Below are 14,013 nucleotides of genomic sequence, written 5' to 3' on the forward strand. Positions count from 1 at the left end.
AACCACCTCATTTCGAAAACTGGAAAATAAACAGGAAGGGAGTCAAGAATTCATCCTGCCTCTCATAGACAAACCAAATATCAGGGTAACAAAACAAATGATGAGAAGAAGTTTCTCTTTATAAACTATGTCAGCCAATAAACAAAGGAAAAAACAATAGCACTAGAATATTAATTGCAACCCCTAAAGAAGTAATGGGTCTATGCAATGATCATCAATGGCTGCTAACATCAGAAAAGAGAGGCAATCAGATATGTGCCTTTTACTGGAAGTGCTTATCAACACCAATGAAAGTAGTCCTGCCAAAATAGATCTAACTTGAATCTGATCAAATCTTTCTTTCATAAGAAACGAAAGGACAGAGGAACATGTTAAAAGACACCAAAGAGATGCACTCAGGAAAACCCAGACTGTGACAAATTCTATGGTATAAATTACACAATACTCTGTCTTCTGACAAACCTCCAGTTGATTCCAATATATGGTGAAATGTGAGACCCTCTGCTACAGATTAAAAAACACTTAAGAGGCATGTCAATAAATTACAGTGCATAGACCTAATTTGAGCAGATAAAAAATCATGAGCCACTCAGAGAAATTTGAACAATGATTGGATATTTAAAAGTAAGAAGGAATTACTGTTAATTTTTAGATGTGAATGGTATTTAAGTTATCCTTTTTAAAAAGGTCATTATCTTTTAGAGCTACGTACTGAAATATTTACAGATGAAATGATGTGGTGTCTGGGATCTACTTCGAAATCACCTCGACATGGGGTGAGGGTAGATGAAACAAGATTGCCCAGTGTGTTAATTACTGATGCTGGTGATTCAGACATGGGGTTCATTATACTATTCTGTCTACTTTTGTATGTTTGCAACTTTGTATATTAAAAAAGTTTTAGTGCCCCCCCAAATAATATGAAACTATATTACTTAGGGCAGCGGTCCCCAACCTTTCTGGCACCAGGACCAGTTTCATGGAAGACAATGTTTGGGGATGGGGGAAGTGGAGCTCAGGCGGTGATGTGAGTGATGGGGAGCAGTTGTAAACACAGATGAAGCTTCACTCCCTGGCTGACCACTCACCTCCTGCTGTGCTCCTAAATCTCACGGAAGACCATCCCCACTGGACAGTGGGGGGCAGGAGGAAAGGGAAGCGGAGCTCAGGCAGTGATGTTTGGCCAACAGGCCAAGGATCAGTACCTGGCCATGGCCCAGGGATTGGGGACTGCAGACCTAGGGTACAGATTCATTCCTGTTAGCCACTAGCTACTCTGACCTCGCACAGATTGGAGCTATGAAAGGACAAAGGAGAAGTTGGTTCCCATAGGAGAAAGTGAGGAGAGTATAGAGAACAAGACACTACCCAGGAGGCAGGGGTTCAAAGCACTCAGGCCTTCATATTTGGAGCCATGGGGACTGGGGCTCAGCATGTGATTTCATCAATGGGAGCAGGTGTGATGGTGGCAGCTCTTGGTGATGAAAACTGTTGCTTTAGATTGGGCCTGTTTGGCATCAAAGTCATCATCATACACCAGTCTGGGTGGGGCCCCTGCTCTGTAGACTCCCAAATCATTCCTGACCTGCTGGGAAGTAAGAGGCTTGTTTCTCTGAACCACCCCCATCCCAGTAGGAAGAGCCCACGGCCATGACATCTCACACTCAGGAATCTGGCCAGGCCCCTGGACTCTCCCATTTGGTGTTCTGCACAAGGACTGGGTGATGTGCCGGTTTCTGACCCAGCATAGAGACATCTGGAAACATAAGGCCATGGATCATGTTTTAATAAAGTATTGTAACAATCCAGAAAAGCAGATTTGCAGGCTCCTGTTCTGTTTTTAGAAAGAGACCGCAGCTGAGCCCATGGGAGAAGACAATTTTCGAAAACAACTCCTAACCATGTCTCGCTCTTTGTGCAAAACAACAGGATAAGGATAAACCATCCTAGAAACCAGCTTGATATGGCCTTGATCACTGAACTAGAGACACACTTGCTCTGGCTACATCTCATACCAGGACAACTAAAAATAATTTTTAAATAAAATACATGTGATGAAATCTCACCAGCAGATTCACGTGTATTTGGATATTGAAACTTCCTCTCTCCAGAATTTACTTGAGCCAAAAAAAAGAAAGAAAGAAAAGAAAGAAAGAAAGGAAGGAAGGAAGGAAGGAAGGAAGGAAGGAAGGAAGGAAGGAAGGAAGGAAGGAAGGAAGGAAGGAAGGAAGGAAGGAAGGAACTAAGAAACTTCCTCATAGCTCAGCTACCAGCTACCTCTTAAGTTTTAACTTTACTGGGCTGCCTCACCCCACCCCACCTCATGCTCAGCCCTGGCCAGTGTTTTCTTTCTTTGGTCACCTGGAAGGCATCACCTGTGGTTTTTCCATCAGAAGCAGGTGGCTCTGGAATCAGTGACAACTCGAGCACTTTCCTAAACTCCCCATGGCCAGATATTGTCCTTACCAATCTCCCACATGGCCAAAACAAATTTATATTGGTGGAACGATCCCAAACGTCACCTCTGTGTTCTGTGGCTTATTCGTTTATTCCAGTGTATCCAACCCAGGCAGGAAGACAGCCAGCTATCCCCTCCTAGAAGGAACTGGGCTATCTCATGCTCAGGGAGAAGTCAGGTGGGCAGGGAAGAGCAACAGACTTTATTTCTTCAGTTATAATACCAGATATGTAGTTGAGATAGGATTTCTCAAAAGGGAAGTAACCCAGGCAGAATCCGTGCTTTAATGATGGTTCCTTGGTCTAGAAGGATCTGCATGGAGTTTACAGGCCCTCCCGTGACTCTCTGATGAGAAGGCCGGCAGGTGTGCCAGGGGGGAGGCAGACAACATGTCTGGTCGAGTGGTGGGAGGAGACGTCACCCCCTATGCCACATGAGCAGAGGCATGGCTGGACCCTCAGCATAACCAGAACTCCCTCTTTCAGAGCGAGCTTGGCTAGAACAGTGCAGAAAGGCCAAAAATCACTTGACACACACCACAAGCGTTTCCCTTCCCAGCTAGTTGAAACTCAAAATGCCATTTGCACAGCATTTTGAAAAGCTGCCCATACCCCCAAAAAGGTTTGAGAAAGTTAATGCGTAATCTAAGGGAAGGGGCTCAAAGCAGAAAAAATGTGATGGCAGCAGTTTGGGTTTTGTGGCTGCCCTTCTGTGCCATGCCATGGAACAGTGTGCAGCGCTGCCCGCTAGAAGCCTGGGTGAACAGGCAGGTGGGCAGGGACAAGGTGGGAGGGGAGAGGCGTCTGTCACAGGCAGTGCCCACAGTGGAGTCTTCCGGGAAGAGAAATGAGCCAGATCTTCATACCCTGGTGCCCCCATGGCACCCTTAGAAGTCATAGGGGGACACAAAGATGGTGACCTTGGACACATGGTTGGCCTGGAAGGAGCGGTCCAGGTATTCCGACATGTCAACGTCCACCTCCAGCGTCTGAGGCCCCTGCAGGGTCTGGACGAGGATGAGCTCCCCCGTCTGCCTGTCTGAGCGCTGCATCACGAAGTGGCCACGGCTGTTCCCGCCCACGATCCCAAACCGCAGACTGTTGGGCCCGGGTCGGCCAGGGGCTGAGGCTGTGGCCATGCGGAAGAGCGTGATGGGCGGCTTCAGGTTGGAGGGCAGAGACAGGTAATGGAAGGAGATGGTCTTAGGCAGGTGGCGGCAGGGTCTGCTGTCCATGGGGCAGGGGTTTCGCTCGCACTGGCTAGAGCAGAGAGGAGACACAGAGGCAGTCAGTCTTGGGGAGACTCCAGGGGCTGCTCTAACCTGGTTGCCCCACCCACCCGCCTGCTCTCAGAGGCCACCTGGGTGACCTTTTCCAGCCACAGGTCCCTCCCCCAGGAGCTACAGAGCTGCAGGCAAATGAATGTAGCTGGAGTCAGGCCAGGGAAGGGGGGTGCCCCGACCCCCTCTGTATGTACTATGCATAAATATATATATATATATATGCATATGTATGCTATCACTATAGTTTTCACAGAAAAATAAAGCCTGGGACTATTGAATAACGATGGCGGTGCTGGTATTCAAACCAGGTGCCCTTTCTGCACGTGCTGAGGCCTCGCTCGGTAAGGGTGAAACCCCAGCAGTCAGCTGGCAGCCTCTAGCAATGTGGTACTGCACACGTGGTGAACTTTCCAAATGCAACACTGATTCTTAAAGCCGGAAACCCTGTCTTCCTTAACCATTTAGAATAAGGGTCTTATGGAAATGCTTCTGATATTTCTCTATCTTATCAAACATAAAAAACAAATACAATGTTGCATATTGGGTGATTTAGTACCTCATGATTATGCAGGTCAAATATCACATCTAGCTGTCAAGCTAATGGCTGCAACCCCATCATCCTGTGTGCAGCAGGGCAGCACTTGGTACATTCCTCCCCTCGGAACGAACTGGGTTCTTACTGCGTTAGAGCAGCAATGCATTAAATGCAACCACTCAAGGGAAATGGAAGCTCAGAGAAGCCAGACTCCCAGCCCCCTGCCTCTTCTCTTTCCTATGACACATTGACCTTCTCTCAGATGTCCATGCCCAGGGGCACATGTACATGGGTGTGCAGGCGTGAGGGATGTCCGTGCCCAGGCGCAGGCAGCCCTGGCTGTACTCACAAGGGAGATGTCTTCACATAGCTCACATTGCCGCTGCCCTCGGGGCACTCGGGGCTGACACACTGGAAGCCTCCACCGGTGTTGATGCACGTGGTCCCCTGGGGACACACGTGCTGTGGGCCCATACACTCATCGACATCTGAAATACAGGACATACAACGAGGGGAGAATCTCCGCTGGGCACATCCTCCCAGTGTGAGCCAGGCCTGCACTACAGACCCAGTTCCCCCAAAGGCCCACTGCAGCACAGGGGTTCCAGGGCCTAGAATCAGACGAACAATAGGAGACCCCACTTGCCCCAGGCCTGAGACGTGTGTTCTGATCCTGAGCTAATGTGCACATCTGGTGTGTCTATGTCTATTAGTATCTGTATTTGCCCTAAGAGGAGGTGGGGTGCTGGAGGCCTCCTCCCAGCGTCCAAGGACCTGTCTGGTGGTGATGATGGTGCCTGCCGTGAGGTCCTCAGCCTCCTCACTCTGCCGGCCCATGTCGCACACATCCTTTCCTGCCCCTGGTGCCTCCCCCCTCACTGCAGACACCCCTTGCTGATCACGGCGCTCTTTCCCTGAGGGACAGGCTTCAGCACTGGGGTGAAACCCGAGCCAGCTATTTTCTGTTTGTACCAACCACCCCCCTCCCCAAAACCCACTCTGTGGTCCTGGGAGGCTGCCCGATCTGGACTTCACCTCCTGGCTCTCAGGCTCTCTGGCTTCCAATCCAGTTTGGCAAATGAGAGGCCTGAGGGGCTGGGGTGTTTATGCCCCTGCACCACCCCTGCCTGGATGTGGTTCTGGTGGCGGCTGTGTCCTCCATGGCCACAATCATCAGGCTCTGATAACTGGTCACTCCCTTTGCCTCTCAAGCCCAGGGGCACTTCAGTCTAGTCAGTCCCAGGGGCTCCACCTCTCTTGTCCTCAGCTAGCCATCAAACAGGGCTGGTGCTGCGTAGCCCCACCTCGCTAAGGGATGTAAGCGCCTGTCAGATGCTGTCCCTTCCAGAGGCGGACATGCAGGTGTACACACGGGCTTATGGAGCCTTGTGGGCTCTTCCAGATTATATGACCACCTGGCCATTCTGCCTTTGGGTCCAGCCCTAGCTGAAGGCATTGCTGAGTGGATGGCAGTGACCTGATCTATGTGAGTAACTGACAAAAACAGTTACTCAAATAGACGGGAAGAGACTATTTGCCAGGGTGGTTAAGCAATTGATTTTCCTATTTATGCTGATGATAACATTGCCTGATCTTCGAGAGGCACTTTGGTCACTGGTTTTTGACTCCCCTAACCACCCTACTCCCGACTGTAGGGTCCTGGCGGGTTCACAGCAGCAGCAGGTGACCCTGTGCAGGAGGCATTCTCTAGCCCCGAGATCACCCGTCTGTGCTGCGGTCTTACTCACCCTCACAGCTCTTCCCGTCGGCCAGGGTCTGGTACCCGCTGGGACAGGTGCAGCGGTAGGAGCCCGGGGTGTTCACACAGGCATGCATGCAGAGCCGGGGGCGCCCCTCCTGCCCGTAGATCTCGCACTCGTTAACATCTGGTGACAGAAGCGCCCACTTTGACTCCAGGAGCCATGTGACGGGTGTCACTGGCTGTGACCCAGGACAGCCGCACCTCGATTCCTGGAAGCGACGGCAGCTGCAGCTAGGAGGCTGGGCCTGGTGCAGAGCCCCCAGAAGGGGAGCAGGTGTGCTCCCAGAGGGCTGAAAGGAGGAGAGGGAGCTGACGTGGTAGACCCTAGAGGGGCGCCTGTCTAATGCTGAAGGCCACCTGGGGACACCCTGTGGAGGCTGGCAAATCAGGCCCACCCCAGAGTGTAGGGCTGGTTTCGAAACCCCTTAATTCTCCCTGTCTTTGGGAATGGAGTAAGAGGGTCCGGTTTCTGCTGCCGCAAAATGAAGCTATTAGCACCAACCGCCCAAATCTCAGGTTGGAACTTCTGGTTTGAGTGGGTTTGGGACGCAACTCTGGTAATCAGCAGAGGTTGGCAAAAGCGAGCTGGTCAGTAAAGCTAAGCCATGAGGGGGCCCGGGAATAAGTGGCAGCCCCCTGCACAGCTCGGGGGCCCTGTCTGCCAGCACAGTGATTTAGGTTCTTCTTTGTTACCGTCAGATGTGATTCCTGCCAGGATGGACGGTAAGGGGGCTCAGGGCTCTCCTGGATGAAGGGCGTGGCTTGAGCAGGGGTCCGAGCCAGGTTCTGTCATGGGAGTGAGCCTGGCATCCCGGGCTGCTTTCTCTACAGTCTTGCATTCTTTTGACCGTCCCCGCCCCCAGTGTCTGCGCATTAGCTACATCCTAGCAACCATTGGGCCAACACTTACCTGTAAGTCAAAGTGGCCTGGCTGTCTGAGATGGCGCCCAGGAAGTCGCCCGCCTGCCCCCTGTACCCTGGGCGCGGGCTGAGTGCGCCCGTGCAGGCAGCAGCGCTGCGAGGAGAGCCCTTCCCCCACCCCGATGTCCTCCCTTGTTGTCTGTCCCCTGCCCCTGTCCTCCGTCCCCAAGTGGAGCCAGTGCCTACCCTGGCAGACGCTGTCTCCCGCGGCGCCGCTCAGGTGGAAGCCGGCCTCGCAGCTGCAGTGCTGGGCCCGCTCCACCTGCGCACAGCGCGGCGCGCGGCTGAAGGCGGGGTCGCCGGCCATGCTGCCCTCGGGGGCGGCTGCGGGGAGAAGACACCCTTAGTGCCTGGCCCTGGCGCACCTGCCACCTGCCGTGGGCCCAGGTCTGGGGAAGGGCCGGGAGGAGAACCAAGGCGGGGGGGGGGGGCACGGCCCCTTCTCAAAGAGCTTACTCTGGAGTAGGGAAAGGAAAGACAAGTAATTAACCATAAACCCAACAGCTTGGTCCAAAGCCACCCAAAGGGGGCGGAGGTCAAAGCGCACCAGGATAGAATATTTGTGAAAAAGCAGGCCACGAGCTGCACACCAAGGACCCCAATGATAAGTGCACGTTTTCACTTTAAAAAGTTTTAAAAATCCCCAGATACTAACCGTGATCACAACAGTTTAAAACTATGGACCACTATTTGGGGGCGGGAGGGGGGGGCGTATTTTTTTGTACTTTTCTAAAGTGTCTTAATTTTTTGTTTGGTTTTGTTTTTTATCAACAGCATACCTTAGTTTTCTAATCAGAAATAAAAGTGTTTTTGAATGCTTTCAAAGGATTTAGAGCTCTCATATGGTTGGGGGAGATTTAAGGGGAATCAGTAGGAAAAGTAGTCAGAGGCACATAGGACAAATACCCCACAGCTCCACTTGGAGGCGGTACCCGCAGTCACCAGGTTCACGGAGGAAGGTAGGATGGTGGTTACCGGGCTGGACCATGGGGAGTCGTGTCATGGGGACAGAATTTCAGTTGTGAAAGATGGAAAGAGTTCTGGGGCTGGATGGTGGTGATGGGTACACAACAATGTGCTTAAATGCCACTGACCTGTACTCTTAAAAATGGTGAAAATGGTAAATTTTATGTTATGTATATTTTACCGCAGTAAAAAATAAAACGAATGGATTTTTTACAAAGTAATTGGAGGGAGGCTCCGCCAGGGAGCAGGACGGCTGTGCAGGCCAGCGGGTGGAAGGCAGGCTCCGTGCTGCGGGCCTGGGCAAGCAGGAGCCCAGGCGTCTGCTGGGCGTTCGTGGGTGCTGCGAGGACTGGAGCTGGCTGGGCTTCCAAGAAGGCCTGTCTGTGGCCCCTGTTTCCACAGAAAGCAGCCCCAGGTATGGGAGCTGTAAGGGGGCCCCTGGGCTCCCCAGGGCTGGGGGGTCAGGGGCATCTCATTCTGAGAAAGCGCCCAGTCGCTGACTCATCTGAACTGAATCAATGCACATTAAGCAGCAAATCTCCTAGGGCACTATTTGACCCTGATCTTGGGCTGGATCCAATACGAGGACATCAAGTATTGATAAAGCTCCTATTCTCCACTGTGTTAACCACTAATGCCCCCTCCCCCACAGAGATTCCATGGAGATAAAGACAACCAGACAGAGCACTCCAGGATTTTCCTGGCGAAGGAATAGGACATCTTAGAGGTTGAACTTTTTTATGGATGAAATCTTGGTTTCAGCATAGTATGGGAAGCCCTGTCCAGCCTCCAAGGATTCCTTATCATTGGACTTTCTTGCCACATGCAACTGTGGTCTTAGACCTTCTGGCTGGGGATGTGTTGGGACTACAGATTGAATAATAACCTCATCTCCAATCAAATGCCCACTTATCCAGCTCTCAAAATACCTGGGCCTGCATCAGTAACTCCTGATTTTGCAGGATGTGATGGGAACATTTGAAAGAAAAGGCGGTTCTGCTGGCAGGAGAAATGCTGATCAAGCAAAGGTGGCCACAGTGAAACGTCTCAAGCCATTTAGGTTGGGAGTCAGTTCTACTCCTGCCTCCTTCCACAAGAAGGAGCAAAGCCCCAGCTGCACAAGAACTAAGCTCCATCCAGTTGACCATCTTACGGAGCCCAAGGGATCAAGGGATGTGAAACAGAGAGGAAAAGCCTACATCTCCGAGGGGAGGCTGAGTTCCCGACATATCTGCATTTGGTGACCCATGACCAGGGTCCTCCTCTCCCTGCAGCGGGACGTCCTCACCCTGCCCCACAGCAGCTGCATACCGGTCTGGGCCTGGTGCTGACAGCGGCTCCCAGTCCTTCCTGGAGGACAAATGCATCTGTACTGGTTGACTCCTTCTACACACGTTCCACCGTTTTGACAAGGCTGGCTGGAGCATTCGCTGATATCTAGAAAATAAATGATTTTTCCAATACAAGTATATGGAGTTCTACTTATAAAACAAATTAAAAATGATGGGTAACTTTCTTTACATGGTAGGAGGTCTCCCGCTTTCTACTTCCCCCCACACCACCCTTGTCACCCTCTCCACCAGCAAGAGCTGCGAGGGGTCGGCAGAGCTGGGTCGGCCCCACTGCATTCAGCATGCACGGTGCCCAGCTGGGACTCTGTGTGCAGGAGCTGGCCCATCACCCGGCCACGCGCCACCCAGAGGCACCATTTTCTAATTTGCAAAGGTGCAGTGTAGACGGTGGTAGCCAGGCAGAGGCGGCTACCTCTACGCATCTGCCCACATTGCCTCTGAGTCGAATCCCCCTGCCCAGCAGCTCTGCCTCCATCAGCCAGCACCTGGGAGGAACACCTTTTAAACAGGAACAAAATTCAGGGGAGTTCCAAAAAGGAGGGATGGCCCATTGGAATGTCCAGGGATGGGGAAAATGAGTTCTCCAAATTCGTACACAAACCAGTTAGCCTGTTTTGTGCACAAAGCCCTCCTGTGCACAAACCAGTTAGCAGTTTTGGTTTTTTAATGTTTCCTTAATGTTAGTAAAGGAAGATGATCCTTGCTCATATACACAACAGTTCTGTGGAAGAGGTGTATGGAGAGAGAGATAGATATTTTAAAAGCTGAAAAGATTTTTCTCTGAGTTGTAGGCTTCTGGGTGATTTTTCTTTGCTTATTTATACTTTTTGTATTCTTCCATTTTCCACAACAAACATTCATAACATTTTCATTAGAAAAAAATGACTTTTTAAAACCCTCGGGCCATGCATGTTTGTTTTGGATTCCCTAAGCCCAGTTTCAGCGAGACTCAGGCCATTTCCACCAGAGAGAGGAGCTTTGTCAGCTCACTGACCCGACTACAGCGTTTTGGGAAAGAAAATTGAAAACACGTCCTTGCCGGCATCAGAGCACCTTCCTGCTGTGTCCACTAAGGGGAAGGAACAGGTGCTTTGCTTCTAATGAGAACAGCCTTGTTTGGGGTGGACTGGAAGGGGCTTTGGCTTCCCTGAAGTCTTCCCGTGACTGGGGTGTCATGTGACTATTACATGGTTTCTATTCATTGTAAAATGACCCAGACTGTCCCAATGCTGCTTGTCCCTGGAGAAGGAGCCATTTCGGTCTCTCAGTAACCTCAGCCTGGTTGTGCTGTCCCCTCGTACATTCTGTTTTCAGATGACTGGTTTCCAGGAATGTGTCTGAAATGACACTGTACACCAATGCACAGAGCTCGGTATTCCCGTTTCTACTATTGTCTGGGCCTATCATTGCTCACCAGCATGGTCTGCAAGTGGGCAGATCACTAGATCATGAAGCTACGGGCTAAGAGCCAAGAAAAGTAAACACTGGTATCTTTCAGCATGGCCCCAGTGGGCCCAGCACTGTCATCTCTCCTCTGCTGGCCTCGAGTACAAGGAAGGTACTGAGCAACCTGCCCCGACGGTGGGGGTGGGGCTGGGGGTGTCAACTGGACTCGACAGAGACCTGCACAGGTGCCCCAGTACTGTGGACTGTCTCCTCCTCTGCACCTGCCCAGGGTGTTCATTTCTAGGCGTACAGACTCTCTTGATTTCTTACCTTGATATGTGGCCAGGGGCATTCCATGGCCCAAGGCCCAGTCTGGCACCCCAGGAGCATCCTGATCAAAGTACAGTTACTGTCACATTCGGGTGTGTCCCAACACATGGATGATCACCCTGTTTTAATCTACTGTTTAGTGAGCACTTACTGTTTTCATGAAGCCAAGCTAAGTGTTTTACACATATGACCTGACTTTTTTTTTTTTTTTTTTTGAGACAGAGTCTCGCTTTCTTGCCTAGGCTAGAGTGAGTGCCGTGGCGTCAGCCTAGCTCACAGCAACCTCAAACTCCTGGGCTCAAGCGATCCTCCTGCCTCAGCCTCCCGAGTAGCTGGGACTACAGGCACAAGCCACCATGCCCGGCTGATTTTTATATATATATATATTAGTTGGCCAATTAATTTCTTTCTATTTTTATGGTAGAGACGGGGTCTCGCTCAGGCTGACCTTGAGCAATCCGCCCGCCTCGGCCTCCCAGAGTGCTAGGATTACAGGCGTGAGCCACCGCGCCCGGCCCTGACTTTTTTCTTTTATTTCTGATTCTTTCCTGGGTTCTGTCATCTCATTATGAAAAATGGAAAAATGGAAAAATTTTCCATTTTTCCAATCACCTCATTTCTGAGGTTTTTCCTCATGCTTAATTACACTGTTATTTCATAGTTTTTATCTTTTAAAAATTTCTTTCAGCTTGTTTTGAAATACTAGTTTACAGGTTTCATCTGTTCTATGGGCATTTCTTCATCCTCTATACAGAGTTTATTCTCTTTTTCTTATAGTTTGGCTAGGATCTGGTAAGAGTCCTTTTCTATTACTCACATTCAAGTGAAGTAAGTTTTCCCATACAGCTTTGCTAATTTCATGACTCTGAAATTCCCACTCTGTTTTTTTTTTTTTTTCAATGTGATCAGACACGGGGCCTCACACGTTCTCAGCTCTGCCTCTTGCTCTTTTATCTGGATGGCCATCTCTTCCATTTACACTTACTTTCCTTGTTGTCCTCAATTTGGATGCTCCTTCCATTAGAGTCTCCTCAGTATTAGGGCTTCGACCTGGAAAGTTCTGAAGGTTCCTACGGGCCAGACTGCTGCAGCAGTGAAACTCCCTATTGAAAAGGAAACTGACCCAGAAAGGCTGGCCCTGAGACAGATCCTAGTGAAATGACTGAATTTTAAAGAAAAAGAAAAACATCCTTTGAGCTTCAAAAAGACCAAGAAACTTATGGTGGAAGCAAAAGCATCAATTTAAAAACAGAAGATATAGAGTAACATATCTAAGATACTCAAGGAAGGAAAAATGTAAGGTAGATATTTTATATATAATGAAATCGACACTGGGTAAAAAAGCTGCACATTTTTTGGAAAGTGGGAGAACTCAGGAACCTGCCTCTACTGGACAGACATCAGTAGGGGGACAGTGGTACCATTCACCAAGGTGCAAGAGACATATCAACCAGTTGTAAGTCATGGAACCGATCTGGACCCTGATTCAAACAAAGTGTTAAAAATATGTGAGACAATTGGGGCAATTTTTACCTTAATTAGATATTTAATGAGATTAAGGAATTTGCTGTGTTGATAGTTACTGGGTTTTAGATACATAAGGTCATTCTACTATCCTCTATACTTTTCTGTGTTTGAAATTTTCTGTAATGGAAAAAGTTTTAAGATGCTTGTCTTAGCATTATTTGTGATTATGAAAACCTGGAAACAATAAAAGGATCATTCAGTAAAGCACAGAGTCACCCTTATGAGGAAGTGCTTCATAATCATGAAAAGTTATGTTTAGAAAGAAGAGGTAATGCAGAATTGCTCGTGTTAATATCTACACACAGATGATACTGAATATGTGAAACTTCCATATTTGTGCTTAGCTAAAAGACTGGAAGGAGATTTATAGTTTTTAAATACAGTCTCTCATTCATTCATTCATTTGATCATTTGGTAAATCAGCCAGCCAGTCACTCAGTAACTATTTATTGAGTGACTGCTATATGCAAGGCAGCTCTTTCTACTCAAATCCTTTTTTAAAGGTCTCAGAGAAAAGGCCTTCAGATACAGAAGGTGAGATGGACTAAAGTTCTGCTCCATTATGACTGCAAAATAACCTTCCAACACTCCAGCCAATGCCACCAACCTTGCCCTCCACAGCCTCCCCAGGTCTGGCTCTGCCGTCCCCTCCTTCTCCATGTGGCCTCTTACTGCCCTGCAGCTCTCTGTCCTGGGCCACACTTCTGCACCCTCTCCCTGTGGGTGCTCTGACCTCTGTCCATGGATTTAAACACTAGCTTATGCTGGTAACTCCCAACTGGGCATCTCCAACCCTCCTGCTCCCTGAGCTCCAGATGATATCCAGCCATCCGCCTGACATGCCTGGGGCTGGAATTAATGCATCTCCACTAGGGTGGCTCACAGCCATTGGAACGTAACATGTCCAAAATGGAATTCTGATCAATGACCCACATAAAGGCTGTTTAGAAGCAAACATACATCTGCAGCTCTTTGTTATCTGTGTAAATGACACCCTGCTCCCCATCACCCAAGCCTGAGTCAGGGAGCCTTGACTTCTCCTGGCTCAGCCCATTTGGGATAGCGGCAGGTTCATCAATTCTGTCTCTAAATATACTTTGATCTTCCCTGCCATAATCTCCCCCCTGGACCTCTCCAATAGCCACCTACATGGTTTCCCAGCTTCCATTCTTGTCACCTCCAATGCATTCTCTACACAGCAGTGACATGCAAATCTAATCACAACACTCATCTTAAACCTGTTCACTGTGCTTAGAACTATTAATATTTAGGTCATTAAATATGAAATGTCCAATTTCAAATCAAAAGTGTAGTTTATTATATCTCAAACAAGAAGCAGTACAATTAATCAAAGTATGTGCCTAAACTGTTGACACAGTTTTACCATCATAATGGTAGCTTGTTTATGCCAGCAGCGAAGAAGCCTGGAGAGCAAGTGGCGAGAAAATCGAGAAAGGCATTTTCCACAGCTTGTTGAGAAGTGAATATTTTTCC

At 49.3% G+C, this 14,013-nt stretch overlaps 1 protein-coding gene across 1 annotated transcript in view; it reads right to left on the bottom strand.

Moving 5' to 3' along the window:
- Positions 1–2,453: 2,453 nt before the first annotated feature.
- The window catches only part of FBLN7 (fibulin 7), a 40,889-nt gene continuing 29,329 nt past the window's right edge, over positions 2,454–14,013 (bottom strand). Inside the window, exons 4-8 of the mRNA XM_012742848.2 lie at positions 9,236–9,361; positions 7,145–7,282; positions 6,024–6,161; positions 4,625–4,763; positions 2,454–3,717 (exon numbers count right to left, since the gene is read on the bottom strand). Coding sequence (XP_012598302.2) covers positions 3,345–3,717; positions 4,625–4,763; positions 6,024–6,161; positions 7,145–7,282; positions 9,236–9,361 — 914 coding nt within the window. The 3' untranslated portion in view covers positions 2,454–3,344. The remainder of the gene's footprint in view (positions 3,718–4,624; positions 4,764–6,023; positions 6,162–7,144; positions 7,283–9,235; positions 9,362–14,013) is intronic.

This window comes from Microcebus murinus, chromosome 3 (assembly GCF_040939455.1).
Source record: "Microcebus murinus isolate Inina chromosome 3, M.murinus_Inina_mat1.0, whole genome shotgun sequence".
Classification (NCBI taxonomy): domain Eukaryota; kingdom Metazoa; phylum Chordata; class Mammalia; order Primates; family Cheirogaleidae; genus Microcebus; species Microcebus murinus.